This window comes from Cygnus olor, chromosome 18 (genome assembly GCF_009769625.2).
Source record: "Cygnus olor isolate bCygOlo1 chromosome 18, bCygOlo1.pri.v2, whole genome shotgun sequence".
Taxonomy (NCBI): domain Eukaryota; kingdom Metazoa; phylum Chordata; class Aves; order Anseriformes; family Anatidae; genus Cygnus; species Cygnus olor.
This window is the reverse complement of record NC_049186.1, coordinates 12980685-12997387: the sequence shown is the minus strand read 5'-3', so window position 1 is coordinate 12997387 and position 16703 is coordinate 12980685. Positions and strand designations below refer to the sequence as shown.

The window sequence follows — 16703 nt, the reverse complement described above, 5'->3', positions numbered from 1 at the left end:
ATCGTAAAGGTTGGAAAAAGACCCCCGAGAGCTTCTGGTCCAACCCTCGTGCAGCCACGTTTCGATGTCACTGCCGCTTGCCTAGCGGTGGCGATGAACAAAAACACGGCAGCAAGACTCCTGAATAAGGATTACCTCTGGATTCCTCCATCTTTCCAACTACTCTGCCAAGAAAGCAGTAACTCGTTCAGAGGGGCCGTCTCTGGCTTTGCTCTTCCCTTACCTGCTGGTCTTACGGAGCCACCAAGGATCCACAGACGATTGCGCTGCCAGCACAGGCCCCCTCCTCGTGACTGGGACATAGGTCCCAGCTTCTTTGCTTTTATCTTGGTACCAAACCTCAGCCTATAGACACTCAGCTTAATCACTTCATGCAGACAAACAGGATCTCTGTGAAAGTAACACAGCAGCAGGCCCCTCCACATCAGTCAAATAACCATATTGTTATTGTCCAGTATTACGGAAAAATGCAAAAGCTCTTTATTAAAACAGCAAAGCAAAGCTGAGTTATGACAAACAAACCACAAATACAGACCAATTGGTCCATACAAAGTTTCATTTTCCACTTGCCTCTGAAAGTATTAATTTCTCCCACCACAGACTCACTGAAGAATCAGGAGGCTCTCATTCTGGAGTCCTGACAGAGCTCTCCCCTTTCTCTGATTCAGACCCTCACATCCCTTCCCTTTCTGCTTGCCACCTGATAGACTTCTGTTGCCAGGAAAGGAAACACATCCACACCCTGGTGAGTCAACCATCGCTCCTCTCTAGGATAAGGCCCCAAAACCAGCACTCAGTTCCAGGATCCTGAGAAGCCAGGAGGACAGTTTTGCCATTTCTCATAGTGGAATTAAATCTTGTTGCATTTTGGTCACAGGAACTTTAGTCAAGGGCTGCAGTTCACGAGGAAGAACACAGAACTCTCTCTTTCTATGTCAGTTGGTGTTGTAGAGGCTTGAACATTGTCCTAAACCCAGGAATCCAACACAGATATGGATTGCCACTGCACGACAGTCCTCCACAGAGCTGTTCGTATATATAACAAAAGCACCTGTACTGCCCATCACTACAGCCAGGGCCATGGAGCAGCAGGGTAAAAGAGACAAAGTGAGCCCTGTCAGCTGCTGCTTGCATCAGTAACCACTGGCTATAAAAAAGATCCACCCTATCAGTAGCTTCTGGGCCCCATGGCTTAGAGTAAATGGCTCCCAAATACAGGGAACTGTAAACACTGCTAGCAATCATTTACAAGGTTTCATTGTGAACAGACAGCCCTGGCATTCAGACAAGTGTTTCAGAATGACCACTTCTCAGGGAACATACAACCCAACTGGTAACAACAGGGTATGCTGACAGACTGGTGTTGTGTAAAAAAACACAGAAATTGCTTCAAATGCTGTAGCAATGCAAGGGGAAGGACTCCAGATAAAACTCAGACCCACAAGCCTCTATATCCTAGCCTTGGCTGGTTCCTTCCTCCTTTCCTCTATGCTGTTGGGAGCAAGGTTTCTGAAAACCATGAAGGGTTTTCAGTTTGCAAGCCTTCATCTCACCCCCAAAACTCTCCTGCTTAGAAAGAAGAGGCTGTACCTGAGTTGCTCACCCTCTTTCTGGCAGCAAGTATCTGGATTCTTTAAGCCACACTTTCATTTCCTAGAACTGTGGGTTCTTAAGGGAGAGCCCTGCACATATGCCATGATGGCATTCTGCAACAAATTTGCTCGCTGGGCCTCTTCTTCCCTCATCCTGGAGATGGCAGCCTCTTTCATTCTCAGCTTCTCCAGCAACACAGAGATTTCACCTTCTTTGTCCAGCAGTGCCTCCCGGTGATTTCTTGATAAGACTGTGAAAGAAGAGCAGCATTGGTACAGGAAGTTTGGGCGTCCCTAGAACAAACAGGAATAACAGATAGGCACAGCCAAAGACAACAGAAGCAGGAGTGATGAGTACATCAGACGAGCTGCAAGGCAACTTCAGCTGCAGGAGCCTATGGGAGAGGTTTTGCAAAAGATGTTATACTTCACTGTGCAGGAAGTGCAAACATTTCGCTTGCTATGCAGCTTTAGACAGTTAATTTCTAAGTCTTGGTCTCTATACAATGAGGATAAGAATCCTTGCAAATACATGAGGATAGAGAGTAAAACTCATGGTTGTATTCAAAGACAGGAAGCACCTCTGTCACTACCTGTAAGCATAGCTCAGTTCCAGGCCCACTCTAGGCTACTACGCATTAGCATTTGAAAAGCATGAAGGGATGTACCACCTTTCAGCTCTCTCTCCAGGGCTGCAATCTTCTCTCTCAGCCCTTCCTGTGCTGTGCGTTCAGCCTGTAGGTGTCCAATCTGCTCCTGTAATTCCACTTTCACTTTATTCACTTCTGTCATTTTCTCCTGTTCCTTACTATTCAGGTCCTGACACACAAAGAAAAATAAATGATTAACCACACAACTTCAGCAATTTGTTCTGCCCCTGTGGTGACCGTATCTCTGCTCCAGTCCAAATTACCTGCTGAAGTTCCTCTATCCGCCTTCTGAGTCCATCAGTGTGCAGGCTCAACTGACTGGCCTTGGCTTGAGCCTCACTAACCATTTGTTTTTGTTTAAGGCAGCAGTTCTGAGCTTCATCCCGTGATTCAGTCATCAGCCGCAGCTTCTCTTCTAGATGTTCTAGTCGTTGCTGCTGTAAGACACAAAGAAAAAAAGAAAATAAATCAGTCCTATTTCATTCCTGTGAAGGGATACTCCCATCTTTGTCCCCTGCACAGTGAACTCTTGGTTCAGTCAATTGGCCCTGAAGAACAAGCACAGGATGTATCCATAATAGATATAGCACGTATCCCTTGCATTCCAGAGAGAAACCAAGCTGCTTTCTGTTGACTTGAACCCTGCGCTTCCTGGGTTTCGAGGCTGTCTCCTCACCATTTTATCAGGTGTCCCTATTTTACTGTTCTCACCATACAGGGATATGTTGCAAAGTACCCCCCAAAAAACTCTTGATGTTTCACAGGTTTTTCTCATATCTCCTTTTGTTGTTTGTGTTCTAAGGGAAAGCATTTTGATGGAGATGCTGCAAAGCCCAGCTCACTCGCTGAGGAACAGAGGCATTTCCTTGGTAGAAGCACCAATAACACCTCTAGCATTCACACCTCCTCCATATCCTGAATGGCTCTGAAACACCACTGTATGCAGCTAAGGAACTGTTGTGTCCCAACACAGAAACAAATGGCAGCTTTTATATGTTTTTAACTCTGTAAAGCATTTTCTTTTGTGCTGTTATGTATAAGCAAAAATCCTAATAATTTTTGGTGTATTTTCCTCATCCTTCATTCTCTTGTACAGTATTGACTTCACTGCCATTTCCACAGAGTTCAACTCTGCAGTGATATTTTTTATCCATCAGCAGTAGCCATCTGGGAAAATTATTCTAAGTTTGGAGAAACAGAAACAGCACTTGAAAGCTGCTGTTAAACAGGATCTACACCTGGCTGCTAACTTCGAAAACTGGTAACTTAGATGAACTCTGCTATGACAATATCCACATCAATTCTGTTACTACTGGAAAGCACAGAGCAGGTGGGGACAGTGGTTACATTCTGGAGACGACTCAAAGCAGACTTTTCAGGGTTTCTTCCTCAGAAATCAAACTACTATTAGGAGAGTGAAGCCCAGAGGAAGGAGCTACACTTACCAGCTCCCTAAGACAAAAACAGGCTAGGCAGCCAAATCCAATCCTTCCCACAGAGGCAGGGCCCACAAACAGTCCTTACCTCATCCAGCCGTGCCTGATTACGAACTTTTATTAACTCTTCCTCTGCATGTCCTCGCTCAGTGAGTGCAGCTGCTTTGACTTGGCTCAGCTCCTGCCACAGAAACATGAAAGATCATTCCATGTAGAGAAGCTGCATCACCATAATACTGACCAGCAAACATTAGCAGCTTCCAGTTGCAGGCCAAAAAGTGACACAACTTCTTCTCTTAGTCAGGGGCAGGGAAAACAAACCCAAATGACATACTTGCCCTGACATTGTCACCTAAATTCAGTGAAAACTTCAGTTATACAGGGGCAAGTAATAGGTGAAGCTTTCCAAAGACAAGGGAATGGGAGAGGGCAGCATTAGATCTGCCAGAACAAATCTGGAGAAACATGCTCCTTGGGACCCCACAGGAAACCCAAAGAGTTAAATCCTGAAGAGAATCTAACCATGTTCAAAGGAAACTTTATTTTTGTTCAGACAGAATCTACAAGTTCCTCCATGGAACCTTCTTCTTCCTTCATCCAAAACAGTAAAAATAATTTTAGCCAATAAACTGAATGCCCCAGTTGCTGTCTTCTGTTCCTCTCCAAAGCACATTACAGTCTTTACATAGGTCATCATTAGAAGATTCCACAAAGGACCCATGGCAGCCTTCTCCTGCACTACCTGAGCATTCCAGTGCACCTGGAGCACCCATTCTCACCTCTTCCAGAGCTATCCTGATAGCCTCCAGCCTCTGGACCCTGTCTTGCAGAGAACGTTCACTGGCCTCCATGTGCTGTGTCATATGATCCACCTGCAAAGCATCAGAAACCACTTAAGTGCCAGAAAAAACATTCACATCTCCAGGTATAACAGCATGGCCATTCAGCATGAAAAAGAACGTCCTCCCGTTGACCCAGCTACCATCGAAGAAAAACACCTCCCTCCCTCACAGAACTCCACTAAGAAACTACAATATGGACAGAATCATGGAATCATAGAATGGTTTGGGTTGAAAGGAAACCCTGAAGATAAAATTCCCCCCCGTCATAGGCAGGGATATCTTTCACTAGATCAGGTTGCTCAAAGACCCATCCAACCCAACTTTGAACACTTTCAGTGACAGAGTATCCACAACATTTCTGGGCAACCTGTCCCAGTATCTTACCACCCTCATTGTGAAAATTTTCTTCCTAAAATGCAATAAAAATCAACCCTCTTTCAGTTTAAAACCGTTGCCCCTTGTCCTGTCACTGGTGAAAAGCCTCTCTCCATCTTTCTTATAAGCCCCCTTCTTATATACTGAAAGGCCACAGTAAGATCTCGCTGAAGCCTTCTCTTCTCCAGGCTGGAAAACCCCAAGCTCTCTCAACCTTTCTTCATAGGAGACATGTTCCAGCTCTCTGACCATTTTCACTGCCCTCCTCTGGACCTGGTCTAACGGGTATGATCTGCCCTCTAGAAACCGGGAACCTTAGACAGAGATCCTTTTTAGGCCAAGTTTAATGAGAGGGAGTCTGAGTTCTCATCTTCAAGCGATACAAAACACCAGAGGTTCATTTTCAAGTTGTAGTGTAACTAATATCTACCTTCCCTATGTCTTCTCTTACAAGATTTCCAAACCTTCAGAGAAATCTACTGAGCTAATTTTAAGGGATTTGACACCTCAATAAACAATCCAAACAGAGTTGATCACAGCCTCTTGTCCTCTCCACACTCAGACTGAATTCCCCTGAAACATGACAGAGAAGATGCTAGCAAGCTGAGACCTCTTAAATGATTGTTTGAATACAGCATGTATGTCTTAATTTGCTCCAATAATGCATCTCTACTTCAGTAAGCATGACAAGATTGCTTATTCGTAATTACCACTATGCATAGCAACACTGACACATGGACCAGTCTCCACACCTCTTCAGTAGTCACATACCGCTCTGGCTTATACTCTTGCTAACTGGTAGAATGCTCTGCTTGTAGCAATGGTCTATTATTCCCACAGAAACTCTGAATAGATTAATTTTAAGAGCAGTTGACAGCAAACAATGGTCTCCAGAGGCCACTGTACGTCAGGACCAAAGAGAGACCAAACTCAGGAAGCTACAGAAAGGCCATTCTTACCTCTTTTAACCGAAGTGATTCCATGTCTTCAAGACTTTGTTTTAATCTTCTCTTCTCCATTTCTAGGCGCTCTGAGGATTAAAACCAGGCAGATCATAGAATGGTTGGGGTTGAAAAGGACCTTAAATATCATCTAATTCCAAACCCCTTGCCATGGGCCGGGACACCTTCCACCAGACCAGATTGCTCTAAGCCCTGTCTAACCTGGCCTTGAGCACCTCTAGGGATGGGGCATCCACAACTTCTCTGGGCAACCTGTTCCAGTGTCTCATCACTTCACTCATAATGAAGAATTTCTTCTTTACATCTAATCTAAATATACCCTCCTTTATTTTAAAACCATTACTCCTTGTCCCATCGATACACTCCGTCATAAAGAATCCCTCTCTTCAGCTTTCTTGTAGGGCCTCTTTAGGTACTGGAAGATCACAACCAGGGCATTCCAGCTAGGCAGGCAATACTTATACTGTATTACAAACTCTTCCACCCTTTCTCCTTGGCTAACTCGCACCACTGGCTCACTGAAAGTAGCAACACCCCGTGGGTGCCCATGAGCTGTTTTTGCTCCTCCACTTACCCTCAGCCTGCACAGCCCGCAGCTTCAGCTCTGCTGTTGCGTTGGTCAAGTCTTGTTTCAGCAGGAATAACTGATCCTGCTGGACTTTGCACTTCTTCTCCAACTCATCCACCTAAAAGGAAATTACCACCACAAAAGAGTTTCTTCTCCTAGTAGCAAAGCAAATTGGCTGTACAGAAAGACTAGCAAAGACACAAACATGAGTTAAAGCAGAGGACACACGCACAGCAGAGGCAAGCAATGCCCAGGTTCCACCTCTCAGCCTTGAACTTTCTTTCTTACCTGGTTTCTTAGAAGCAAGTTCTTCTCACTGCAAGCAGACAAGTCACGGAAAAGCTTCCCTTCCCGATCAGCACCTTCCTGCAAACGGCATAAAAATTAAAAAGAGCCTGTACAGCCCTTAATTCTTTGCACTGCAAACTTACCCTCAACCAACACCATAACCAATTAAATCCAACCTACCCCACAAACACCATGACTCCTCTCCATGCCTATAGCACTATCTAATTTACACAACAATGTTTGTCACAGCAGGTGTGGCTAACCCACTTATGGTAAGAATGATGCTTGCCTATCCCAACCTGCATCCCCCAAATCTATACAAATGAGGTATGACCTAGAACCGTGCTCTCAAACCTAACTAGGAATTATCCAGCCCACCTGCTTTTGCTGCTGGAGCTCTGCAAAGTGGCGCTCAACCATGTTGGCTTGTTCCTGTTTCATGGCACTCAGAAGCTCTCCCAAATTGTGCACCTTCTGCTCAGACAGAGCCAGGGCAGCTTCAGTCATCTGCAGTCTATACAGAGAAATATTTTTCAGGACCCTTTCTAAGGGAGACACTTCCAATGAGCTCTCTAAACTACATGGTACAAGATGTTAACATGAATTTGGCACTGGATGAAATGGGGATGGCCAAATGAAGCAATTTTTGCCCCTGGGTAAAAGACACCATAGACCTTTGCACCCAGAAGCCTCTGCAAACACTGACCTGGGACTTTTCAGAGCCTGGTGTTCTGGTGCCCCATCCCATTTGCAATGAGATGTTTTCCCTGCCTGGACCCCTCCAGGATTTGCCCAGTCTCACAGAAGAATAAAGCTGGCTCTTTTATACCACTGCAAGATTATCTAATGTTAGGGATAGAATTTAAACCACAGGTAGTGAAAATGAACTGTTTACTCTCTACATTAGGGACATGTCCACTCTGATGCATGGCACAATGAAACTACCTTTAGCTGAACTAGCCAGTCTCATCAGTGTTTGAAGTCCAAACACTGTCATGCGCATATGGCTCTACACAGTCTAACACCACTCCTGGGCAGTTCCAGCTCGTTGCTCCTAAACACAGAATCTTGTTGGTCAGGTTCCTCCATGTCTGCAGTGGTTTCTCAGAGGATACTGTCAACTGACAGCGGAAGCAGGTACAGTCTCTTGCCAAGCTGTAAACCGTGCAAGGAACATGTCCCCATCCCATCCCCACAATCCCTTTACTCTTTTCACTTTCTGTAATTCACTTGTACTTACAGCAATGCACTATGTTTTTACTTAAAAATCTAAAGGCCTGATCCGGCCATAATTTCTGGATATTACTGCAGAAATTATTAAGTGAAATACTAAGCCAGCCACTCTACAAGATTAGCTAGCCCCTTTCTTAACAGCTCTGCTCAGCACTGCCTACACAGCATTGAGCACTGAGAAGATTAACGTTTTTCTCCTCCATACTTGGCTTTCAGTGAATTCATAATAGAGTGCTGTTCCTTCAATGCTTCCTGCAGCTGGCTGACTCGTCCTGCAGATATCCTGCATTCAGGGAGGGAGAGAGAGAAAAAAAAATGTGGCTAATTTCTGTGAGGAAATGGGAAGGGCCCGATCCTGCTATCAAAAAGCAGAAAGCACTCAGAAATTCAACTCACCTGCCACTCCTGGCTATTTCTTCTCTCTGTTTGTCTATAGTATCCATCAAATCTAGGAACTGTGAACAAGGTGAGCATCAGTGAGAAAATGAACCGCATCAGCTTGAAGCACTTTTGTGTCTCAGCTTTCTCTTCCTAATTGTCCTGGTTTCAGGTAGGACAGAGTTAATTTTCCTCCTAGTAGCTGGCAGGGTGCTATGTTTTGGATTAGAATGAGAAGAGCGCTGATAACATGCTGATGTTTTAATTGTTGTAGAGCAGTGCTTACACCAAGCCAAGGACTTTTCAGCTTCTCGCTCTGTCCTGCTAGCGAGCAGGCTAGGGATGCAGCAGGAGCTGGGAGGGGACAGACCCGGGACAGCTGACCCAAACTGGCCAAAGGGGTATTCCATACCATCTGACGTCATGCTGAACAATATATAGGGGTGGCTAGCCGGGGTGGAGGGGGGGGCCGGCTGCTCGGGGATAGGCTGGGCATCGGTCAACGGGTGGTGAGCAATTGCATTGTGCATCACTTATTTCGTACACATTATTACTATTAATACTATTATTATTATTATTATTGTTGTTATTCTTTTCCCTGTCTTAATAAACTGTCTTTATCTCAACTCACAGGCTTCACTTTCCCGTTTCTCTCCCCCATCCCGGAGAGGGAGGGGGGAGGGTGAGCGAACGGCTGTGTGGTGTTTGGCTGCCAGCCGGGCTAAACCACAACACTAATGACAGTAGGAGACAGGTCAAGCCACTCTCTTGAAAGAAACCAAACTGGAGGTTTAAATGGTTCCTTAGCATGTCAGACTGAGGTCATTAGCTAGACTCTACACAATTAAGGGTGAGAAGGAAAACAGACTTGTATTTCTAGGTTTTCACTCCTTGGAAAATACCAAACCAGTTACGGCAGAAGAACTGAGAGCACAAATATGAGTGAAAAAACACACTCAAATTCCTCCAGAATCCAGACTGAATACGCTCAGCAGGGGATGTGTCAATACCTACACTGGCATGGATTTGATTCCTGAGCAACCTAGCTCAGAGGAAGAACCCTATTTACTAAACAATGCTGAGTACTGTTCGTAAAGATGTATGTGCAACTTCAGGTGCACTAAACCTGTCACTAAGTGGTTCATGGGGACTGTGAGGGAAAGTACTGGATTTCAGCCATCCAATTTGAATTGCTGACATATAAGACTGCTGACCTGCTTGGTCTTCTCATCCTTCAGACTCAAAATCTCCTTGCTGAGCATGCAAGCTCGGTTCTGGGTCTCACTGAGGATAGTCTGACGGTCTTGGTTGTGATCCAGGGCTTGTTCTGATGCAGAGAGAGCAGGAGAACATGGACATGTTTCTATAGCAACAGAACAGCAAGCACTGCTGGAGGACCTAGTACTCAAAATGATAAAAAAAAAAAAGCAATCAAGCTTTTGGTGCTACCAAAAGCACCAGGACAGTGGCTCCTCTCAGGCAGGTCCACGTACAGAGACTGCTCTCACCTTACAGAGGCAAGGCAGGGCATAATCAAAGAGACCAGTGTATGTGGGGTAATCAACATCCCAGTCACAGGAGAACCAATGACGAAGGACAAGCTGCATTAGCCATATCCAAACTTGGCTACTCAGGGGCAAACTTAAGCCCCAAGTTCTCCCATATTAATGTGGCATAGCAGTCTTTAATTCAATCCAAATTATTTTTTCCTCTTGCTGGTAAAAGTAACATCTCCAAACTGACTAGCTCTCATTAGAGGACAAGTAGCAGCAATGTAGGGCACTGTGTTTATGTTGTAGAGAAAAGGAGAGGAGAAGGGATAGCTCTCTTCTGGAGCAGCAAGTGCTCTATATCCCTCAAGTGCTACATCCCTCATGTGAGATAGGAGAGGAGTTACTGATTCCTTCCCATGTGCTTAGGGACATGGCTTAGTGGACTTGGTAGCGTTAGCTTGATGGGCGGACTTGATGATCTTAAGGGTCTTTTCCAACCTAAATGATTCTACGATTCTACGTCCTACTTACCCACAGCTTTCAGGATGTCACTGGGAACGTTGTTCCCAGCCAGCTCCAGCCTCTTCAGGGTCTTGTTGCTGTGCAGGCAGTTCAACAAAGCTCGGCCACCCAGAAGCCCGATATTGTTCCAACGCAAATCTATACAGAAAGCAAACTTTCAACCCAGTAGTCACACATCTGCTGAAAAATACAGGGCTCAGGAGAAGCCATGCTCCTTATACCTCTGCATGCAGTACTAACTAATCCCGTAAGGTCTCATCACATACATATATGACTACTACCTCCCTTTTCAAGATGAATGAAGGGGAGGGAAAATAACTGGCAAAGCAAGAATGAATCTTAAATGCAGGAAACCACCACAGTTCAACAGGTACACAAGTTTGTCCCTCAAAATTTCATCTCATGAGCTTTCCTTCCACAACCACAATCTATGGATGAGAAAGAACCATCACCAAGAGCCACGTTTTCCTAAATGAAATTCTAGCAAAATTCCTTAGTAAGAACAAAGCCAGTGTAAGGTAAATTCCAGAGTCTGGCATGAGGCATGCCAACAGGATCTAGAAATGGGAATTAACCCATTGCGTCCTCCCAGAAAAACTGTTCTGCTCCAAGCACGCAATCTTCATCTGCAGTTTTGGTTCCAGAGATCCCAATTACAGTTCCCGCCCTGCAAAGCACTCTGGACTGACAGGAACTGGGAATGATTGCTGACTGGTTGGCAGGTATCAGGGCAGGCTGCAATGAGCCTGTGCGCACACATGCATGTGCATGCATGTAGGCGGACAAAAACTAGTCACTCTTACCCAGCTCCTGTAGGCTAGCATTTCGTTTCAGTGCCATGGCCAACTCTCCTGCCCCATGATGGTTGATCTGGTTATTGCGCAGATCTAGTCGCTGGAGAACGTTGTTTGCTCCCAATCCCTGGCAGAAAAAGGAGAAGCCCTCCTCCCACACGCCCAGGCTGTTCCATTCCAAGATTAGGCTAGGGAAAAATCAAACAGGACAGGAGTCTACAAACTGACAGCTGCAAGAACTTGAAAAACACCTGGATCATGGTACTCATTCATACACCCACCTCCCCTAACAGAAACTCAGTTTCAGAGAGCAGGGTGCTGCTAGAAACCTGCAGCCTCAGAAGGGGCTCCAGTTCTCATTCCTTCACCTGAGCCGTACTTCACAAGAAATGGAACAGCATGACATTCCTCCTACCCCAAGAAATACATCTTCACCCCTCACTCTTCCAATTTTGTGTTCCATTTGGCAGGAATAACAGAAAGAGAGACAGATGCATTTTTTTTTTTTTACCTCCTGATGGATTTGTTCTGCCTAAGAAGTTTTCCCAAAGCCTCAGCTCCCATGGTTCGCAGGTTATTTCCCTGAAACAAAAGTCCTGGGTGATCAGTAAATTACACACTGCCCCAGTCTAGCTACCCTATCAAGCAAGGTGTACACCACCAGGTGTACTCCAGCTGTAATACTGACTTCAGTCAGTCAAAGATGGCCTGTGTAGTATTTGTTTCATGTATCAGACAACCTTCTAGAAAGTGAAACACACCTGGAGGAACAGTGGATACAGTTGAGAAAGACAGGTCTGATGCAGTTTAGGACTGTAGATCCAATAGAACAGCTATGTGCTAGAGGAACGCAGACAGAAGGGCACTCTCATTGCACAGCAATTATCACATCTGAAAGTGCATGTTTAGTAACAAACCCCAGGCTAGCAGAAAGACACTAGCCAGCTGGATAAACTCTACAGAAGAACAAGTTAACTAGTAACCCACTGATTAACAGAGAAACCCGAGGAAAAGCCTACATCTGACCACGTAACAACTGACAAAAAATCTACAGTAATAACTTCCTATCAAAAAAAGTGAATAAAAACGAAAACGAACTGTGAGGTAATTCTGGGAAGTTGTGATGCAGTGTTAGGGAGGCAAAGACTGAGTCCCATGAAAACAAGAAATATACGGAACTACACATCTTGCAGAATAAACCTGCGCTCGAACTGTCTATTTTTAACTCTGATTAAGCTTGTATTCCCCTTTCCTTCCCAATCTATTTGTCTTAATTTTAATCTAACGGACTCACCTTCAAATCCAAAGATTTGACCGTGGTGTTAGAACACAGACCATGCAACAGAAGTTTCACACCTGGGTAGGGAAAGAAAAAAAAAAAAGGCGGCAGCTATTTATTTGGTATGTATGTGCAACCCTCTGCCCTAGATGGAAAACATTCTTTACAACAGCTACTTCAGAAGAGGTTGCTACAACAAAACGTATCACTTAGCAAATGGCCAGTGCTGCTGCTGGGGAGGCAGGAGCCTGAACTTTCAGGGCAGTTTTTTATCTACCACCAGATAAAAGAATATGGGTAGAGAACTGCATGTCACCCCATGGGCCTTCCTATCTCAGGCATGGAAACGGTCTGTGCCCAGACAGGCCACATGGACAAGGCACATGCTCTCGCTGGCTTACTGAATTCCTGCTCACACAGTAGGGACCGAGCAGAGAATCGCCCTATGGCTGACAGAACCCCTACCCAATGTGTCCTGGAATTAACGACCTAGCAATTAAAGCTGACTAGCATCTGAAACTTCCTGAACTGGTAGCTACATCCAATCTCTTCTATTCAAGTTAAACACCTGGAGACATACTCTCGAAGACAGAAGGAAAACACTTCTGGCCAAAAAAAAGGGATTTGTGACCAGCTTCCAACTACGCTGTCACCTCACCGCCCAGTCACAGGCGGGGCAAATCCATTTGCTTGGAATAATTCGCTCTTCTCCAGCCGTCCTCCCTGCCGGCAGACGGGTCCAGGTCCACAGCTCCTCCTCTACCGCCGGTGGGCCCCCGACAGCCCGCGGGCTGCGGTGCAGCTCCCTAGCCGGGGGCACCCCCCGCGATCGCGGCGGGCGGAGGAGAGCGGGCACGGCCGCGGCCGCACGGACGGGCCCGCACCCGGGAGCGGCCGCCAGGGCCCGCCCCGCCGCACGCTGCGGGCCGGCTCCCGCGCGGGGAGGAGGACTGCCGGGGCCCCGCGCCCACCTTCCTCGCTCAGGCCGCAGTCGCCGAGCGCCACCTCGGCGAAGGGCGCGGCGCCGGGCAGCAGCCGGCCCAGGGCGCCGCACGTCTCCACCGAGAGGCTCTGCGCCGCCAGGTCCAGGCGGCCGCGGCCCGGCGCCTCGCCGAGCTCCCGCAGCCGCCGCAGCACGGCCTCCTGCGGCGCCGCGCCGCCGGCCGCGCACAGCCGCGCGTAGGCCCGCCGGAACTCCTCCATGGCCGCGGCGCGGCGCCACCACCCGCCGCCGGGCGCGGCGCTGCCGCCACGGAGCCGCGCCCCCCCCCCGCCGGCCGCACTTCACTTCCGCGGGGCGGAGCCGGCCGCGCGCGCCGCCATGGAGGAGCGGGACGGAGGCTTCAGGAAGGTACGGCGGGACCGGGCGGGACCGGGCGGGACCGGCCCCGCCCCGCGGCCCCGCGCCGCTCAGCGGCCGTTCTCTCCGCGCAGGAGACCGTGGACCGGCTGCTCCGCCTGCACTTCCGGGACGACAAGACGCGAGGTACGGGGGGCGCGGGGCGCGGCGCGGCCCCCCCCCGCCGCGCGCCCGCCTCCCGCTAGCGCCTTGTCGTTGCAGTTAACGGCGACGCTCTGCGGCTGACGGCGGAGCTGCTCAAGGTCTTCGTGCGAGGTGAGCGCGCAGCGCTTGCTCCTGGCCCGCCCGCCCCGTGGCAGAGGCCCGTTACCGGCTCGAGGGGCCCCCGCCCGCCCCCCGTTCGCTCCGGTGCCGCAGCGGAGGAGCCGCGTGCCCGCTGCCGCGCGGCGCTCCGGGTGCTGCCGAACGGCCTCCAGAGAGCTGGCGGCTCGCCCTCCCGGAGCCCCAGCCTCTGACCCCTCATCGCAACCCCGCCCGCCGTCTGTAAGCCCCCCCCAACGCCTCCGTCCTTACGTTTGTACCGCAGAAGCAGCGGCACGAGCAGCGCGGCAGGCTCAAGCAGAGGACGTGGAAAAAGTGAATATTGAGCATGTAGAGAAAGTGCTGCCACAGCTGGTACGTAACTAGAATCCGAACTGCACCTTTACAGGATACGGACATGGACTGAAGCTGCTTAATCCTCTTCCTTGTGGGAGGTGTAACAGTGAGCCAGCAGCCGTGCTAAGTGGCTTGTTGATTAAAAAACTAAAGAAGCTGTTGCGCTTTCCTTACAGCTCCTAGATTTCTAGAGACCCCATGAAGCAAATGTGACGTGCCAGCTGCCAGCAGAAGATCCTGATCTGACAGTGAACATCTGCCTTAGTATACTCAGAGTCTAGCTCTAGGAAGAACAGCGTCATCACCTTCTTTCTCTGCCATACGGCTTCCATTTCCTCTCTCCTTTACCAAGCATGACAAAGCCCTAGGCAACTATGCTATCAGATGCTATTTTTAAAAAGAGGCTGCCCTACACAGTTTTGATAGACTGTAATTGGTTTCCATGTTGCTGCCTTACTCCTTGAACAGTAGCCTGTACTTAAGAGCATGGTAAAGTGCTGTTGCTTTCTCAGCTAATGTGAGAAACAGGTGCTGCTTCACAAGACGAGATGCATGGATAGACTTAATGGCTGGAAATGTCATCCAAACATCAGGCTCTCAACGCCTCAGCAGGCAGCTGTGGCAGAAACTTGAGGTTCAGCTCCAAGTCTGTCTAATGAATAGGTTGTTAACAGGAGCTCTGTTACAGGCTCCTGCCAAAAACAGGTATCTGATCTTTGTTTTATAAATAAACAGTGCCTGTCCCTCACTAGTTTCCAGTATTTCTCCAGCACTGTGACATCAAAGAATGTTCAGAACCTTTTAACCATTTGATATTCTCCTCAGAAGCTGCTTCCACTCTGCTATAAATTTGTTCTCACAAAGAAACATCAATAAATCAAAACCAAGTCTCCCTCCCTTGTGCAGGCTCTTTGCTGTAATTAATCATCAAAAGTCAAGTTGCTTCAAAGACTTGCACAGTTTTACCCTCACCCACCCTTTTCTCTAAATCTTTGTAGGACGAAAGGAAAAAGGACAGAATAACAAACAGCATGTGTGAGAATCCCACATCATGGGACAGCTCGGCCCCTCAACCAGTGGGGGGGCTGGGGGCGGGAGCTGTGAAATAAGAAACCTTACACATGTAGGGAGGATTCACACAACTGAACTGGCTTTGTTGGGAAATACATAGCTTGCTACATAAAAAGCAGCTGACACTAGTGTCTTAAGGGTTGCAAATTGCTGCTGGCTATCTGTAGTCTTTATAATTCGTAATAGTGACTTTTTTTCCTTCCAACTGGCAGCTGTAGCAGGCAAAGGCTCAGTAGGTCACTGTACTCTTTCATCTAAGAACCATCCAGGTCATCACTCCAGACACAAGTCACTTGGAAACTTAAATAAAACCACAGTTTAATACGCATTCTTTTTGGTGACAGTACCAGTTTAAGCAGTGCCCCAACCCTCTCCATTGCAGCCTCTTTGCCAAGAGAACTGTTTGTGCAGCTGTACAACGAAACCAGTGAAGTAACTGACCTAGTTCAGCATTCAGCCCCACAACCAAGCTGTAAAAAAAAAAGTCAATAGCAAAAAAAAAAAGCACATAATACTACCTTTGAATGCCCAACACCCCAAAAATGAGTTCAGCTACTACAGCAGAAGAAAGATTGAAGCAAATCTGGTATCTGCTGGTATCTGCATGTATTGCTCTGTGGCACAGTAGGAATCCTTGTTAGCAACTACCTTATTGAAGAACCTGCAGTTTTAAGTATCAGGGCCTTATTCCTCTTAAAGAATCCACTCCTATTCTGCCTTATCTGCATTCCTAATCCTCATTTCCCCCCATTCTGACTCCTAGTGGCATACAGATCTGTCAGTCTACTTCCCTAAAAACGCAGGAGTTCAATTCCCCAGCCACCAGCATTCTTGACTGTAGATGACTGCAGATCTGAATGTTAGTGGTAAAGTGGTACTGTAACAGCAGCAGTTAACACCCCCCCCCTTTTTTTTTTTTTGCATAGGGAAGGGGGAATAAGACCTCCGGTCCAGCTGTTGAAAGTACCATTTTTTCATTCTCCTGAAAAAGGAGTAGATTAAATTGTGTTTGGTGCATTACAGTGTTACACAAGGGACATGCATAGGCAGAACTGACTGAAGTAGTGCACACAGCAGGATGAACGTGGCTGCAAGAGTCAAGAGGGAGAATGCTACCTCACCAGAAGCCTCTTTTGACTGACATAGCCCATTAGATTATAATTAGATAAACCAGTATCTTGACTTTTAAATTATTAGAAAGTTCACTCTGGGGATCTGGTTAAACCCAATATTGATCCTGCAGCTGTTGCTCATCTCCAGCCA

The 16703-nt window shown here is 47.4% G+C and overlaps 2 protein-coding genes across 7 annotated transcripts; one reads left to right on the top strand and one right to left on the bottom strand.

The window, feature by feature from the left end:
• Positions 1-457: 457 nt before the first annotated feature.
• Positions 458-13639, bottom strand: LRRC45 (leucine rich repeat containing 45). 6 transcript variants are annotated; one of them, XM_040530370.1, is made up of 17 exons: positions 13384-13639; positions 12428-12489; positions 11645-11715; positions 11143-11321; positions 10349-10477; positions 9539-9651; positions 8343-8401; positions 8152-8229; positions 7092-7227; positions 6714-6791; positions 6432-6543; positions 5855-5925; positions 4458-4550; positions 3767-3859; positions 2506-2679; positions 2264-2411; positions 458-1886 (listed from the first exon to the last, which is right to left on the bottom strand). In XM_040530370.1, the coding sequence occupies exons 1-17, from the start codon at positions 13613-13615 to the stop codon at positions 1798-1800; spliced, it is 1917 nt and encodes a 638-aa protein (XP_040386304.1). In that variant the 5' UTR covers positions 13616-13639; the 3' UTR covers positions 458-1797. The 6 variants fall into 6 exon arrangements, with proteins under 6 accessions (XP_040386304.1, XP_040386303.1, XP_040386309.1 ...); XM_040530369.1 differs by having other exon boundaries at positions 458-1843; positions 2506-2676; XM_040530375.1 differs by having other exon boundaries at positions 458-1843; positions 13384-13615.
• On the top strand, positions 13637-15261 carry CENPX (centromere protein X). The gene is made up of 5 exons (XM_040530408.1): positions 13637-13763; positions 13847-13898; positions 13974-14027; positions 14299-14387; positions 14546-15261. The coding sequence occupies exons 1-5, from the start codon at positions 13734-13736 to the stop codon at positions 14558-14560; spliced, it is 240 nt and encodes a 79-aa protein (XP_040386342.1). The 5' UTR covers positions 13637-13733; the 3' UTR covers positions 14561-15261.
• The last annotated feature ends 1442 nt before the right edge of the window (positions 15262-16703 follow it).

Excerpts from the sequence above, each read along its gene's own strand:
- LRRC45 (XM_040530375.1), bottom strand. The coding sequence starts at position 13,615 with ATGGAGGAGTTCCGGCGGGCCTACGCGCGGCTGTGCGCGGCCGGCGGC. Across the intron at positions 11,716-12,427 it reads TCAAATCTTTGGATTTGAAG|GGAAATAACCTGCGAACCAT; the intron begins GTGAGTCCGTTA and ends CTTTTGTTTCAG. Across the intron at positions 6,544-6,713 it reads ACTTGCTTCTAAGAAACCAG|GTGGATGAGTTGGAGAAGAA; the intron begins GTAAGAAAGAAA and ends ATTTCCTTTTAG.
- CENPX (XM_040530408.1), top strand. The coding sequence starts at position 13,734 with ATGGAGGAGCGGGACGGAGGCTTCAGGAAG. Across the intron at positions 13,764-13,846 it reads GGGACGGAGGCTTCAGGAAG|GAGACCGTGGACCGGCTGCT; the intron begins GTACGGCGGGAC and ends CTCTCCGCGCAG. Across the intron at positions 14,028-14,298 it reads GCTCAAGGTCTTCGTGCGAG|AAGCAGCGGCACGAGCAGCG; the intron begins GTGAGCGCGCAG and ends TTTGTACCGCAG.